This window comes from Chelonoidis abingdonii, chromosome 2 (genome assembly GCF_003597395.2).
Source record: "Chelonoidis abingdonii isolate Lonesome George chromosome 2, CheloAbing_2.0, whole genome shotgun sequence".
Taxonomy (NCBI): domain Eukaryota; kingdom Metazoa; phylum Chordata; order Testudines; family Testudinidae; genus Chelonoidis; species Chelonoidis abingdonii.
This window is the reverse complement of record NC_133770.1, coordinates 217112989-217129463: the sequence shown is the minus strand read 5'-3', so window position 1 is coordinate 217129463 and position 16475 is coordinate 217112989. Positions and strand designations below refer to the sequence as shown.

The 16475-nt window shown below is 46.9% G+C and overlaps 1 protein-coding gene across 1 annotated transcript in view; it reads right to left on the bottom strand.

Moving 5' to 3' along the window:
* RBBP8 (RB binding protein 8, endonuclease) overlaps nt 1–16475 on the bottom strand; it is a 67953-nt gene that overhangs the window by 16159 nt on the left and 35319 nt on the right. The window contains 4 exon segments of the mRNA XM_032795810.2: nt 294–385; nt 1457–1583; nt 1683–2577; nt 3731–3858. Of these exon segments, the coding sequence (XP_032651701.1) occupies nt 294–385; nt 1457–1583; nt 1683–2577; nt 3731–3858 (1242 nt within the window).

Below are 16475 nucleotides of genomic sequence, written 5' to 3'. Positions count from 1 at the left end.
TCCTTTTCCATAGCTACCGGGAAAGCACTCAGAAGAATGTGGCACTATCTTTGTAATGGATAATGGAAAGCTTTGGGAGATAGGTTGAGGATCTGCTTTGCAAAGTTTTGTTCTAAAAATAAGTAAAATGTATTTGTAATGTTTAAGTCTACTCTGGCATTTTTCAATTTTTTCTAAACCATGTTTTAGATATGCAGCCTATTATCAAATTAGCCAAATTTACTCTTTTTTAAAAAGTTAAATTTATTATTTATTTTATGGGATATGAGGGTGTGACTCAAATTTCTGCTTACCTTGGTGTCAATAACCGTAATATCCATTTTGTACTGGGAAAGGTCTGCTCCTGGATCTATACTCCACTGTATATTTTCTAAGGATGGTTTATCTTAGAGGTGGTGATACAGGAAGCAAGAGAAAAGACAAATCAGAATCAAACTACTGACATCTAATGCCAACCTTAGGTGTATTTCCTTTTTAGCTATTCATTCTTCTGTTAGGCTTGATTTTTCTCATAACAAGGTTGAAATAGTGTAGAGTAAGCACGCTAATTTGATATAATTTAGTTCGGATATAAAGAATTTTAAAATAATCCTTTAGATTCTTCTGTACATTCACTGTATACACTGTTACTGTAATGATGCACTCTCTCTTTTGTATAGTACATATAAATATGGTGGTCAAATAATATTACAATAAAAAGTTTCAGGTGGTCTGTCAGCTCATCCTATCTATTCAATACTGATGATGACCATAAAAGTAAAGATACTACTCAATGAATAGCTACGTTGGTGGTCTTAGTTCTTTTATTTCAGAGTTGGCTCCAAAGGAATGCTGCTGAGTGAAGAGTTACCGAGAGAGAGTGATTCAGACATTCTGATTAGAAAAGTCAAAATATATAGTATAATTCCTGTAAATAGGGGTATTTGGTAGTAATGCTCTCCATTACAAAAGAACAGGAATTTCTTAGAAAGGATAACATAAATGCAAACAAACATTCAGACAGACTTATAGCCAGCTATCAATTTTAAATATCTGTCTATATACGAGAAAGTTGATGGACAATAAAACACCAAACTTATTTTGTTTCAACATCTTATTCATATACTGCAGCAAAGTGCTATATGCAGTTATAATATAAAGTAAGCTAGATAAAAAAAAAATCTTTCCTGCCCATAACAATCTAAAGTCATGAACAAAGACTATCTAGTGAACACAGAATGACGGGACACTATTGATGAAAGCTTCATGAAACAGGTATGTTTTTAAAAAGTGATTTGAGGCAAACAAGGATGGAGATAGTTAATGTAGAGGTAATTCTAGGAATAAGAGGTGGCATATCAAAGGACATGAAGTTAGGTGCAGGATTAGAAGAAGAGAAGAACAATAGGAGCACAAGAACGAAAATGTGAACATTCCACTCCTTTAAACTACAGGCATGGGATGAAGAATAAGTTACCTTGTTCATTTTGCAGTGGTTTAGGTTTTGTTGCTCTACAAGGGTTTGGTTGCAGCACAGATGCCAGCTCACATTCTCCGTGTCCTGTCCTGGTTTTCTTTCTAATTGGTTCGTGGTCACTGGCAACCTAACAACATACTACAATTTTAACGTTTCTCAGGTTTTAAACACAACATTTGGAAAGGAAAAACATAAAATACACATTTCCCTCAGAGAAGCAACATACCTTCATGTCATCAAAAAGTTGTTCTGTCTCCACTGTGTTTGGCAATGATGGGATTTTGAAAGCAGAGATTTCTTCTTTTATTTGCATCAAAGGTTTTTTATCTGGGCATGTTTTGCCACGTGACTGGAGAATCATCTCCTGTTCATAGAGATCTTCTTGTGACTCTTTTCCTGACAAATAGCTTCCATTGTTGATATTTTGGATGGATGAAGAACCCTTTGGAACAGGCTTCACCAGCTGTGAAAAAACATCATGCAGCGTCACCTGTCTTAATCTATTTTTACAGATGTCATCACTTCTTGAGCTTTTTTCTTGACAGCGAATAGCAGAAAAACGATCAGACAGGTCCAGAGGCTTATCAATTATATGATCTGCATTAAAAGGTTGAATGTCTGCTTGAAAAGGAAAAGAGTTTTCTTTGTTGAAAGATGTTTTTTCACAGCTAGTCACACGCTCATCTTCTGTTTTCTTTCTTTTAATAGATCTGTCTACTAAATGTTTGTGGGGTGCAAGAAGGAAGTCATTCTTGATCATCTCATCTTTACCTAAGCAAGTGTTGACCATACAAGTTATGGATTCATTTGCATCCCTTTTCACAACCATCTGCCTACTGGCTGAGGCCTGGCTGATAACAGAGTTCACTTCAGTCCCAAGGTTAAGTGGTGCAACAAAAGCAACATCTTCAGATTTTGATCTAACTTTATGAGATCTAGAATTGAAAGTACTGTTGAAGGCGTCTTTTTTGGCATTGGACTTCAATCCTGTTTCTAAAACAGAAGGGGAAAGACTTGAAGTCAGGCTGTTCTTCATGTAGTTAGATGCTCCAAAAACAGGAGAAGCTACCTGAGAATCCCAATCTACATCTGTTGGAGTGTTCTGAGATGGATCTGAAAGTCTGAACATATTGAGAGATGAAAGACATTCCTTGTGCCACTGGGAAAAATGATTTTTTTAAAATTCAGTCCCCTAAAATATGAGCATTATTCAGCAATTGTCAGGCAGCAACTGTATAAATTGAGGGGGAAATTATGTGCATTTACCAGCATGTATTCTAGTAGCTGAACAGAAAATTAAAAAGTTGTAATTGCTTTAGTTTGTTAGTACAGTATTATCTACAATTTTAGTAGTTAGTACTAGTAAAGGGTTACTTCCCTGACAGATGTAATACAACACTATTCCTGGCTGTATTTCTTATTGGATAAAAAGGAAAGATGAGAAATGAACATTGTTTGTATGCATATGAAATCTGGTCAATGATCAGAGTTAAAACCAGAGGACCAAAACTAGGCAAAAACAGATCTGGTTTTCAATGTGACCCTGAGTCCTCTCCTGGCTTCTCTCAAATCTGCAAGAGGAGTCAACCTGACATAGAAATCTCTCCACCCAACAGGCCGTGGCTTTCAATCTATTCAAAGGGTGGAAGGTGGAGAAGGTCTGGGAGAGAGGCCTATCTAGGTACTTATATGAACCGTACTATTGTTGTAACTGACTGTTTCAACAGCATGAGACCTATAACCTCCTTAATAATATTTGTGGGGCAGTCAATGGTTCCCTCTTGTGATCTTCAGGTGGCAGGCAGCCAGCTCACTTACCAAATGGCCACTCCTACCCATGCCACCTCAGAGAAGAAATTAAGGGGAATGGCCCACCTGCCTGTCTCTTTTCAGCATTAGTGGAGTTCCTTAGTCACTCCACTATCTTACCAGAGACTGAAGGTGCCCCAGAATACACCATGCAATAACTAAGGAAATCTCAGAAGTGGGGATTCATTGCACTGGGATACTTCCCCCTCAAACATTTAATGTCATCTTGGTAAGAAAGTAGTAAAAAATCAATGGCTTTGTAAATCTCTCCAAGTCATAAGGAATTCTGTTTGGTTTTTAGAACACTGACCTGTTCGGGTCCATGAAGCCCACATAAAATGAAATAGTGGGTTTTGCAGGGCCGTAACTTTAAAGGCAGACACCATATTCTATCAAAACTAAGATTTGATATAAGCCAGTTTACTCTCTTCATTTTTATTTGCTATAAATTAAAAAGAAACTCACCCCAAGTTGTCGTCATTTCTCGATGATTCATGAGCTAGCTGTTTTCTGGAATCTTCCTGCTGTGGGCTCTGAGGCACCTGGGTCATCGGAATGTTACTTCTAAGAGCATTCAATACACTCTGGGACTCCTTGAACGCCGTAAAAATAAAGTACATTTGTATGAAAGAATAGAAAAGAATTAAAACTATAAATATTAGACTTGAAAATTAGAACACCAAAAATCCCAAACTAAATAATTCAATTTTGAAAGTCTTGGGGTGAATAAGTAGCTGAAGTTCACCAGCCAGCTATTATACTACTACTTTAACAATCTGCTTTTAAATGAGCCTTAAAAAAGCGCTTTAAAACGTTTTTCAAGACAGTGAGCTACCATGTTTCATGCATGCAAATCAGTAAAGAACTTGTTTCATTTTGTACTACTAAGAAAAACACTATTCTATACAAATTCTTTTACTACCCTCTCCATGGTGGAATCCGAGGGTATGTCTACACTTCAGTGTAAGTCTAGGGTTAGTGGGACTTGAGTCGTGGACCCAGGACTTGAGCATCTACACTGACTGTCAACCCTAGGCCCAAAACCAGGGCTCTAGCATCCACACTACAGTATGCAAATCCAAGTCTAACCAGCCATATCCCAGACTTCTTAGCACTCTCCTGAAATGTGATTGCTCTAGCCTTTCTTTGTGGTACAGTATAGGAAAACTTGACTGTCCACCCTACACGTTATTGAAAGTTTGAACAGCCCACCAAAACATCCTACCAAACATTTATCTGTCAAGACCTCTCATTTTGGTCTGCATGCTCCCAGCAACCGAAGCCAGCAAGGCGTCATTTGAAAAATTTCTCTCATATGCACTTTTATTCCTGTTCCAGGAAACAGGCAGAGATTCCATGAGATGCTGGTGGATTTCTGAGGTATTTTCTGACCCACTGAAGGCACCTGACAGAGCTAATGACGGAGCGGGAGAACAGACATGGCAGACTTGAACTGGCTGATGTTGCTCATGAAACTTGGCATAGCTGCTGATAACTCCAACATAGACTGACGCTTCTGTGAGCAGGGCCACAAGCACAGACTGCTTGCATATCTAGGATAACCAGCAGCAGGTCCAGAATTTTTGCATGAAGAAAAGACGGTTACTCACCTTTGTAACTGTTGTTCTTCGAGATGTGTTGCTCATATCCATTCCAGTTAGGTGTGCGCGCGCCGCGTGCACGTTCGTCAGAAAACTTTTTACCCTAGCAACACTCAGCAGGTCGGCTGGGCACCCCCTGGAGTAGCGCTGCTATGGTACCGGATATATACCCCAGCTGACCTAGCCACCCTTCAGTTCCTTCTTGCTGGCTACTCCGACAGTGGGGCAGGAGGGTGGGTTTGGAATGGATATGAGCAACACATCTCGAAGAACAAACAGTTACAAAGGTGAGTAACCGTCTTTTCTTCTTCGACTGATTGCTTGTATCCATTCCAGTTAGGTGATTCCCAAGCCTTACCTAGGCAGAGGGGTCGGAGTGAGATGTGGCAGCGTGCAGAACCGCTGTGCCAAAGGCTGCATCATCTCTAGACTGTTGGACCAGAGCATAGTGCGAAGCAAAGGTGTGGACCGATGACCAGGTCGCTGGCGGGCATATCTTCCTGAATAGGCATGTGGCCAAGGAAGCGGCTGATGAAGCCTGAGCTCTGGTTGAATGCGCAAGTGAGATGGCCCGAAAGAGACATAAGCAAGGTCATAGCATGTGCGTATGCCACGCTGTTACCACAAGAGGAAGATCCCTGGGAGGAGACGCGTAGACCTTTCATCTGCTAAGCGACTGCCGACAACAGCTGGATTTCCGGAAGGTGCTTTGCCTGCTCGATAAGAAAACGCTAGCGCCCTAATCGAGACATCTAAGGAGTGAACTGCTGGCTACCCAGTGCGAGAAGAGTGAGGGCTTCAGAAAAGAAGACCGGGAGAAAGAATGTCCTGGTTGGTATGGAAGGCCGACACTACCTTAGGGAGGAACAGCACGAGATGAGGCGTGCAACTGTAACCTTGTTCTTGGTGAAAGACAGTATCCGAGGTTCACCGGTAAGTGCCGAGCAAAGTTCGGAAACCCTTCTGGCCGATGTAATGGCCACTAAGAAGGACTAGTCCTTCCATTGACAAGCTACATTGATGTCGACGCTAAGTCGCCAATGGACGTCGAAACGGCATATGACATAAGTCTGCTTAGACATAAGTCGATGAAGTCCCAGGTTGGGGCCACAGGGCGGCATTACTGGAGGGGTAGATGGCACTCCAAGGCCCGTTAAAGGAATCTAGGTGACTATAGGAGTGCGATAGGAAAACATGGAGATTGCCAACTTCTCCTTCCAGGATGGTTAATTTGTGACACATAGCCGCCAAGTGCACCCTCAGAGAAGATATCGCGCAGGCCCTTGTTGCTTAAGAGACCAAAGAGTAGTCCAGAACAAACAGTGAACACATATTTTGTCCGCAGCAGGAGGTAACTAGTCCCGAGGTGCCACACCAAGCACGTAGAATATCGGAGCCACTCTCTTTCTCACTTTGTCAAGTAACGTGCGACGCGAGTGGAAGAGTGCTTTCCTGCCTACTAAGGCAACGCAATTACTCGCTCTGGTCCACTTCTGAGTCTGATATTGCAGCGAAACTCTGATGTGTTATCAGTCCAATGCTGAAATGCTCACACCGTGAGGTGCAAGAGTCGGAAAGTTTTCCGGGTGGCGAAGGACTGCCGTGGTCCTGCGTTAATGAGGTTGGAAGGAGTGGCAGGGTAACTGGCCTTGTAGACACATCGACAGGTTAGGGGTTGATGTACCACGTGCTGTTCAGAGGGCCACACGCTGGCGCAAGTCAGGCAATAGATGTCGCTCTTGTCCTTCGGAGTTTTATCAGGACCTTGCTGAACCAGGGGGAATGGTGGGAACTTGGTTAGTACAGAACGTCTACGGTGCCTCTACAATGACATGAGGAATGCGTTTCGCTGATCTCGAGGCCCGGCTCCAAGGGACCCTGGTTTTGCACACCGAGACATAGATGACCTCGTGTGACTGGCACTCTCGGTTCCTGCATGTCGTCGCGACCTGAGCGTCCATACAGCCTCATAGTGAGCGCGAAACGACGCTCATTGTGACATACTCTATAGTGCACCTAAATGATTCTGGTCCTCAGCATCGACCTATTCGTAGACAGAGTTCAGAGAAGGATCTGCGCCAGAGTGTTCCGCCATACTCTCTATGAAAACCCCTGGGAGAATAGTTCGCCACCGGACGTCTAATCGACATGCCGGTCTATTGCAGGAGATGCCAGTGCTCCGATAATGTGTCTTCTTCTGACACGAGCAGGAGAAGAGTGCAGTCCCCTCGGCCTGTTTGTTGATATACATATCTATGGCCGTCGTGTTGTCTGTAAAATCACTGAAGACAACAACGGCCGTTGAAGACTGTTGCTAGGACACGATCCCTGGGCACGTCTGAGGCCCGCACCTGCTCTCAGCTTCTCAGAGCGTTTATGGGGAGCGTCAGCTCCTGATTGATTGACCAAAGGCCCTGTTTACGAAAGGTGACCGCTTATGGTGACGCCCCGCCACACCGAGAGATGACGCATCTGTCGTTAGACGACAGTGATGGGCTATGGTTGATGGAAACAGTACAGCCCTGCACACGACCAGGGAGGGAGTTAGCCACCAAGTGTCGAGGAAGTCGTAACGGTGCTCAGTCGGAAGCTGTCACCAGAATGCCTGTTTGGATCCAGCTGCCTTGGACTTGCAAACGACCGCCAAATTGGGACCATGTCTAGCGTTTGAAGGGCCCGTTCGAGGCGGAGCCTTTGCATAGTTGGGTCACATACAGTACATGTGGCCATGTGGGCCTAGTAGGCCCGAGACACATGTGAGTCGAGGTAGTGGCTTTGAAGGGAGGTCTGCAGATCTCGAATGATCAGTCGGCACATCGCCTGGAAACGTGGCTCTGAGGGAGGGTAGGGCCCCTGGCTGCTAGGTGGAGTCCAGTGGGTCGCCCCTATGAAGTCCAGCCTTGATGTGGGGACACCAGGGGGTAGACTTTTCCGCTTTGAGGGAGCCCCAACCGGGAGAATATTGGTCCGGTGATTATGCCTCACGTGCTGTCGGTGTCGTGATCGTCTGGGTAGGTTCACCTGATGAGGCGCAGTCTCGCCCAGATACGGAAATACATGTAATCTGCTGCCGCAGAGACTTAGGCGGCGACGACGGCCATTGCACTTCGTAAACAATAAAACCCTTGGGGCCGTGTGGAAGGCCAAAGGGGAGGATCTATAATGTACTGGCTAGTGCTGGTGATGCCCACAAGCGAAGATATGCTCCTATGCGGAATCTGTGGAAGTTGGAATGCAATTGCATCCTTGCATGTCGATGTGGCGGCATACCGTACTCCAGGATATCAAGAACGGGATGAATAGTCCCCAGGGAGACCATGCGGAACTTCAACTTGACCATAAACACTGTTGAGCCTCGCAGCTCTACGATAGGGCTGAGCTAAGGCGGAGTTAAAACCCCTTCTTTCTCCGTCTGATGGTACCTCCTCTGTTGCTCCCTTGTGGCGAGGAGGGATATATAACTCTTGTATGTAAGAGGACTTGCTCGTGAGAGGGGTCCCTGAAGAGGGACTGGGTTGGGGGGTGGGAAGGCGGGGATGAAACAAATTGGAGGTGGTATCCTTGTTTCACCGTGCGTAGAACCCAGAGATCTGAGGTCAGTTGGGACCAAGCCGGGAGGAAGTAGGAGAGACGGTTGGAGAAGGATCTTGTCCTGAAACTGGTACGCCGTCCTCGTGTGCACCTTCAAAAGGTAGACTTAGACCCCGGAGGTGCCTTTCGGGGCCCGTGGTTTTGACCCCCGTGGGGCCAGGACTGGCGTCTACGGCCACCCCGCCCGCGCCTTCTACTGAAGTCTTGCCTGTACAGGTGGTGGGGTTGAGGCCGGAAGGGTCTTTATTGGGTCACGGGGGTATGCGTGCCCAACGAGCGCATGATGACCCTGTTGTCTTTTAAACTCTGCAACCTGGGATCAGTCTTCTCAGAGAACAAACCCTTGCCATCAAAGGGTAAGTCCTGGATTGTGTATTGGAGCTCGGGTGGCAGGTTGGAGACCTGCAGCCAGGAGATACGCCTCATGGTGATACCTGAGGCTAGAGTTCTGGCTACTGAGTCGGCCACATCGAGAGAAGCTTGGAGGGAGGTTCTGGCCACCTTCTTCAAGGAATGCGGCAAATTGTTGGCGCGAGTCCGGGGGTAGTAGTTCTGTGAACCTACCCACCTCCGCCCAGGTGTTGTAGCTATAATGGCTCAGGAGAGCCTGCTGATTGGCCACCCAGAGCTGCAGGGCACCTGCCGAATACACCTTGCGGCTCAGTATGTCCATCCGCCTAGCCTCCTTAGATTTGGGGGCTGGTGCCTGTTGGCCATGGCGTTCCCTTTCATTGACCGACTGGACAACTAATGAGGAGGGAGGAAGGTGGACATATAGGTATTTGTACCCCCGAGAGAGTACCATGTATTTTCTCTCGACTCTCTTTGCCGTAGGGAGAATAGGGGCTGGGGATTGCCATAAGGTGTCGGCAGTGGCCTGGATGGTCTTAATGAAGGGCAGAGCCACCCTAGTGGGGGCATCCGCCGACAGGATGCTCACGACGGGGTCTTCGACCTCTGGGACTTCCTCTACTGGGAAGCTGATGTTAAGCGCTGCCCTTCTAAGGAGGTCCTGATGGGCTCTGAGGTCTATCGAGGGGGCCCCTGATGACGAGGTCCCTGCCACCGCCTCATCTGGAGAAGAAGAGGATGACACTCCGGGGATGAGAGGGTAATGAATGGCCTCTTGCTCATGGGTCGGTTCCTGGTCTAGCGGTACCAGGGAGCCTGGCGGATGGATCATCTGCTCCTCTGTCCCAGCTGGAGAGGGATGGCTAATGGTGGCCTCTGGCGCCCGATGCTCTGAGGGAGCGGAGCGGGTCTGGGCCAAAGGAGCACCTTGGGCCTGGTGGTACGCTCAGGGTGTCCAAAAGGACCACCGTTGAGGCCTGGTGACCTGAGGCTGGACGTCCTGGAAGACCCCGGTAGGCACCTCTGTATCATGGTCCTGGTCGTAGTAACTGTCCACGTGGGAGGACACCGACGTCTGCCTGGATGGCCATGGAGGAGCAGAGAAACCTTGAACTGAAGTTCCGATGGACCTTGCTCCACTCTTTAGCGGGGACCGGTGCCGGTATTCAGAACGGTACCGTGATCGAGACCGGGACCTGTGACCAGACCGGTGCCGGGAGGTCGACCGGGATCTCGAGTCCTTGCGACGTGAGCGGTTCCGGGAGGTATGGTGCCTGGGTCGGTGCCGGGAACTAAAGCGGTGCCGCGAATAGTGAGGTGGAGAGCGTGAGTCCGACTGGTGCCGCGAGTCTGACTGGTGCCGTGTAGAGGAACGGTGCCGGGACTGCGAGCGGTGTCGAGAACGGGAGCTCCTGCAGGACCGCGATCTTGAGCGGTGCCGGTCCGCTGAGCCGACAGACAGTGGTCTGGTCAGGGTCGGCTTGCCCAGAGATTGGATTACCCGCACCGGCGGTGCCGGGGGTAGGGGCAGTGCCGTATCCGTGAGGGCGATCAAGTCTCTCACCGCCGAAAACGCCTCTGGTGTGGATGGCATGGTGAGTTCTACCGCCGTACGCGCCGGGGAGCTATCAGGCGCCGGACTCGACGGCCCTCGCGGGACCGGAATCGACGGTGCTGATTTCATCGGTGCCGCAGTGGGTATCAGCACCGGGCGGTCCGATCTGGGCGCACTCTCTGGCTGCGGCGTGGGCGTTGCCAAAGCAGCAGGATTCTTAGCCTTCTTCGGCCTCGGGGAGAGGGAGCGACATGGAGTCAATTCGGTGCCGGTCGTCTTTAGGTGTACCGGTACGATCAGGTGCCGTGGGGGTGCCTCTGCTCACTGACTGAGCGGTGCTCGGTGCCGAAGGTGGTGGTGTCATGGCCGCCTCCATGAGGAGCTGTTTTAGTCTGATGTCCCGCTCCTTTTTAGTTCGCAGCTTGAAAGCTTTGCAAATCGAGCACTTAGCAGTTAAGTGCGATTCCCTGAGGCACTTCAAACAAGAGTCGTGTGGGTCTCCTGTTGGCATCGGCCTGTGACAGGCTGAGCACGGTTTGAAACCTAGTGAGCCGGGCATGAGCTCCGGCACCGGGTGCGGGGAAGGGGCTACTCCCCGAACCCCGCTAACTAGTAACAACTAACTATACTATTAATTTAATAACTTACAACTAAATCTATCTATCTATATCTACAAGAACAACAACTATGTATATGACAACAATGAGAAAACTACGAGTAGCTAGGGAAGGTGGAGGTCAGCTAAGCCGCACTCCACCTGTTCCAACGACCGACATGGGCGGTAAGAAGGAACTGAAGGGTGGCCGGGTCGGCTGGGGTATATATCCGGTGCCACAGCGGCGCCACTCCAAGGGGCGCCCAGCCGACCCGCCGAGTGTTGCTAGGGTAAAAAGTTTTCCGATGAACGTGCACGCGGCGCATGCACACCTAACTGGAATGGATATGAGCAATCACTCGAAGAAGAAAGCTCCATTTCTGGAGCTTTGTGAGCAACTTGCCCCAACTCTCCACCATATAGACACATGCTTGAGGGCGGAAAGGCTGGTCCAGAAACGAGTTGCTATAATCATCTGGAAGCTGACTACCCCAGAAATACTATATGTCTGTTGCCAACAAGTTTGGTGTTGGAAAGTCAACTGCGGATAAAGTGGTGGCAGAGGTTTCTGAGGCAATCAGGCATGTGATATACCCCACAGCGATGGGCGTAAAAGATGTTCTGGAAGTAACTGCTGGCTTTGAGAGAACGGTGTTTTCAAGCTGTGCTGGGGCCACTGATGGGCTGCATGTGCCCATACTTTGCACCCCTCAAAGAGCACAAGTATATAAACTACAAAGGGTACTTCTCCATTGTTATGCAAGTACTTGTGGACCACGGTGGCCAATTTATGAACATCAACATGAGTTGCACTGGAAAAAATCATGATGGAAGGGTTTTCTGCCAACTGGGAGTCTACATTCATGGACAGACTATGACACTATTCCCACCAAATGACATGGTCATAAATGGAGTTACTGTCATTCTCGGGGGACCCCACATGCCCCTGTTGGCCTTGACTTAACTGTATGCTGATATCAGAGGCCCTGGCAAAAGGTTTAATTACACTCTTAGCAGGTGTAGAATGATTGTTGAATGTGCATTTGGCAGACAGAAATCCCACTGGAAGTGTCTACAGACCCGTTGTCATCAATGCTGTGCTCATGCTGTGGCTTGCTGTGCTCTTCACAATTTTTGTGACGCCAAAGGTGAGCCATTTCCCCTTGAATGGACTGCTGAACTGGTATACTCAGCCAGAAAAGTGCACCTACCACAGATGGAGCCGGATGCACATGGGCAACAGAAGTTAGGGATGCTTTGTGCTCCCACATTACGGACTTGCATGGGCCAATGAAGAGGGCGAATAGTCCCTTTGTGAATATGTTTGTAGAGGGGAGTAAAAGGGAGGCATCGATTGTCATGAAATGTACTTATGAATGACCTGACAGCTTATCAAATGGAGGATGAAAGTTTTTTCACAGTATGAACTGATGTAAGGAAGTGACTGATGTATGTATTGATTTAACTAACTGTATTGAAAAATAGCACATATATACCAATTCGCAATTATCTCTGATCATGTATTTATTTACCTTTATTATTGAAACACACATTATATGATGTGATGCACTGACAGCAATGACATTTCTTACTGAACTAAAAAGCTTTATTTAGAAACATTTATTAGAAAAATACAACATTAACACATTGCCAGGCAGGCCAGCTGTCATCACCACACCAAAACACCAGTAACAAAACCTTACAAACAAACAATGAAACCATCTACAAGACAGAAACCGCCTACTGTTGCATGTCCCCTGGCTCCCCAATCTCCTTTCCCTTCCTCCCACGTTTCCCAAGTGCTAGGCTGGGGAAGGCAGTAAAGGCATCCATGGGGGAGGATGTCAGTACGGAGGACTGAATGAGGCACTGTTGCCCTGCCCATGGCATTAGTGATAGCAGCCATTCAAATAGTTCTTTCTGCTGAGTTCTGTAATCCTCCCTTAGCCATGGTTCCTTTTCTAGAAACTAGGAAGCAAATGTCAGCTCCCATGCTGCAACCCTGTCCTCAAGCTGTACAGCCAGCCTGAACCGTTCTGCCTGCCTCTCATCATGCCTCTCCTCTAGCCATAAGTCCCTCTATTTTAGGTAACAGACGTTCTTGTTGGCCTTGTCCAGAACTACAACTATAAGTTCATCACAGAAATGCTTCCTTTCTGAATGGTCCATGAAGGTACACTGACACAAGCTTCTTCTGTGCTGTAGAAGTACCAGCCTGTAGAAGTTGAGGGACCTGGAATAAGGCAAGACACAGAGGGTTATTGTCTCAAATAGCTCAGTGCAGGAGCACAGTAAAAAATCCTTGTGGAATTTCAATGACATAAACGGTTACTTTTAAAAACTGAATTTCAATATATTGTGAGGGGGATGCTTCAGCCCACAGAAGCTCCCTGGACACAGCCAGGTTGATCGCAATGAAATAAGTACAGAGACAAAGACAAGTTAAAAATCACTGCTGCTTTCTCCCCTCCCCCAAAAACTGCAGAACAACTTGGGCTGTGGGAGGGCATCGGGGCTGTTAGTGGCTATTCTACAAAAGGTTGCTCTATCATTTCAGGCATTCCACATCTTGGAGGACATACCAGTTCCTGTGGTTCCCAACTGGCAAATAGAGGTGTTACTGCAAGCTGCGCATGGGAAACCAGGAATGTATGCCAATGAAATACGCAAAGTAGTGACTGAACAGCACCTCTACGAGTAGAGTGGGATGGTCAGCTACCAAGATGGCCCTAGAAAACATACCTTTCCCCAAAACATGACTACCTATCTGGAGCTCCTGCTATGGGAAAAGTTTTCAGCTATCAGCACTTGGGATTGGGCCAGAATTCATGAGGGAATCAACAAGACGTGTGAGCATCCACATGACTGAGCCTGTTATGACTGCATGAAAACACCCAGAACTCCAAAGCCACATCCCCGGCACATTTCTGGACCAAACTTAAAACCCTAGTTGTATTTGGGACAAATGATTTCGCCACCTATGGACTGCATGAACTACATTTAACTGAAATGGACCAGATCTGTAAATGGAACACATTTTCATAATCCCCCCAGTTCACTGTTTCCAAGTGCCTCATTACACTGTTGAGTGGTTACAGAGCAGTGTACTCATGGAGATGGCAATATAAAGTTGTTATTTTTAACAAGAGGAATGTGATCTCAAAAATGGATGGCTTTCCAGTAACAACTCACTTTTAAATGTGTTTTTAACTGTTTGCATTTCCTGGTCTCTTGAATTCCGTTTGGTGGTAAACACTGTAAGAACATAAGAATGGCCATACTGGGTCACAGCAAAGGTCCATCCAGCCCAGTATCCTGTCTATCAACAGTGACCAATGCCAGTGGTCCCAGAGTGAGTGAACTTAACAGGTAACTGATCTCTTTCCTGTCATCCATCTTCACCCTCTGACAAAACAGAGGCTAGGGACAACATTCCTTACCCATCCTGGCTAATAGCTGTTAATGGACTTAACCTCCATGAATTTATCTAGTTCTCTGTTATAGCCCTAGCCAAGGCACTGACATACAATCTGCCGTTAGTAAATACACACTGCTACCCAGGGCTAGTACTAAATTTTACATTCATTCACAGAATAGAAATTGCTCCTATTTCTATATTAACGAACATTAAAATGGAGCTGGAAACTTACCAGGCTCCGTGGCAGGCCGTTCCTCTATGGGGCACAAAAAAACTCTTCTGAGTATAGCCCCGAAATGAGCTGCAGCTGCTCCTGTGGCAAAGCTTCCCCTGGGACTGGTGTCAGCAGCAGTCACTTTACTGGCTTCTCTTGGTGCCAAGTGCTGGTGCCAACTGCTGGACTCTGGGAGACGCAGGTTGCCCTCTTGGCTGACTAAGTCATCATGCACCACCATTGGCTCCATGCTCAATGCAGCACATAGCATCTGATCAAACTCATCATAAAACAGGCATGACTGTTGGCGGGTTGCCTGACATGCAGCTCTTATTGCTATTTTTTCTGGTACTCAATCTTGAGTCACTTAATTCACTCTCTGCACTGGTCACTGGTGTGATAGTTTCCAACGCTGCCAGCTTCTTTGCTATTTGGTGTTACACGTGGTCATTCCTTGTACTCTTACTAAAATCCACTGTTTAGCTGGACTCACTGGAGAGATTAACCAAAAACTGCCTGTGCTCCCACAACCATGAAGCAATGCATTTTGCAAAGGACTCCTGGTCAGCATCCACTGCAAATGCAGAAGACTCTCAAAAGTTATGTTTGCAGCTCAGTGGTCAGAATAAAATGGAAGGGCTAAACACCAGCTTGCTGAGCTGCTGTATTAGAACCAGGGGGTTGCTTCTGTTTCCCTCAAGTCGATTGTCCTCTCTCTCAAAGAATGTCAGCTCAAGGGATTGTGGGATACTTTTGGCAGACTCTTAGGACCCGAGTCCAGGGGAGACTATGTTTACCCAGGTTTGAACCCTGGGTCTTGGCTTGACCCTTCCAAACTTGTGGGGTCCTAGGACCCTGGGTGCAAGCCCAAGTCCAAGAGATCTGTGTACAGACAGAAGGGAGCTTTAGGTACAAGCTCGAGTATGGGCTTACACTACAGTGTAGACATGCCTTCCAACAGTTCTTTAAATGAACGTGACTAATGTCATACGGAACTATACAACACATTCTCCCTTCTCCCCTCCACTTCCCTGAAAAAAGAACTGCATGTGCAGTGAACTGTTTTGGTAGGATTTGGCTTTTTTGTTTTGAATTGTGCATATTGCTACGTGTCTATCAGAGTAGGGAAGGTTGAAAACAGTAGAACAGAAGGTGAGGTGGTTTGTGATGGTCCTTTGTTCCTGTGAGAGTTTGTTCCAATCTCTTGGAACAGCTCCCGAAAGTGCTGTCTCCATTACATATGAGTGTTACCCGTATGCTAGTGAGTGCAGAGATCTCGAGAATGATTTTTTTCATTAAGCTCCTACTTGTTTTAAGAAGTAAAACAGAATTTCAATTGTTCCACTATAATTTATACAGTTACCACAATTAAAGTTTATTTATCAGAAAAGGTGAATTTATTGAGCCAGACTGAGGCCACCTGTTCTACTCCCTTTGACTGTGCCAATGATGCAAGGCCAGAAATCTAAACAAGTAGCTGGATTCTGGGGATGCCATGAAGCCACCCTAGTCACCTCTATGCCAACAGTTCCTCCTACTTCCCAAAGCACAAGTTTTGCATGGGAAAAAGTATGCTGTACTCTGGTGATCCCTAGCAGTTGGGTCCTTTAGGGATTATTCTAGTGGTAGCTCCAAGTTACAATGAGGGCTGGGTTCAGTCCCCAGACAGCCTTGAAGACCAGGGGTACTATAAATGCGACTGAGAACCACCCTTCCCCCATCCCATCATCTCAGTTTCTGCACTGAACACAGGTTAACCAGATCTGTGGACTTGGCTCATTGTTTTATTCAAATGAAGAGTTGTAAGTAGTGGGGAAAATAATGCATTTTATAAAGCTACTTAAAGCCTGTGGCCAGGAAGCCTGTTCATTTCTCTTTCTCGCTA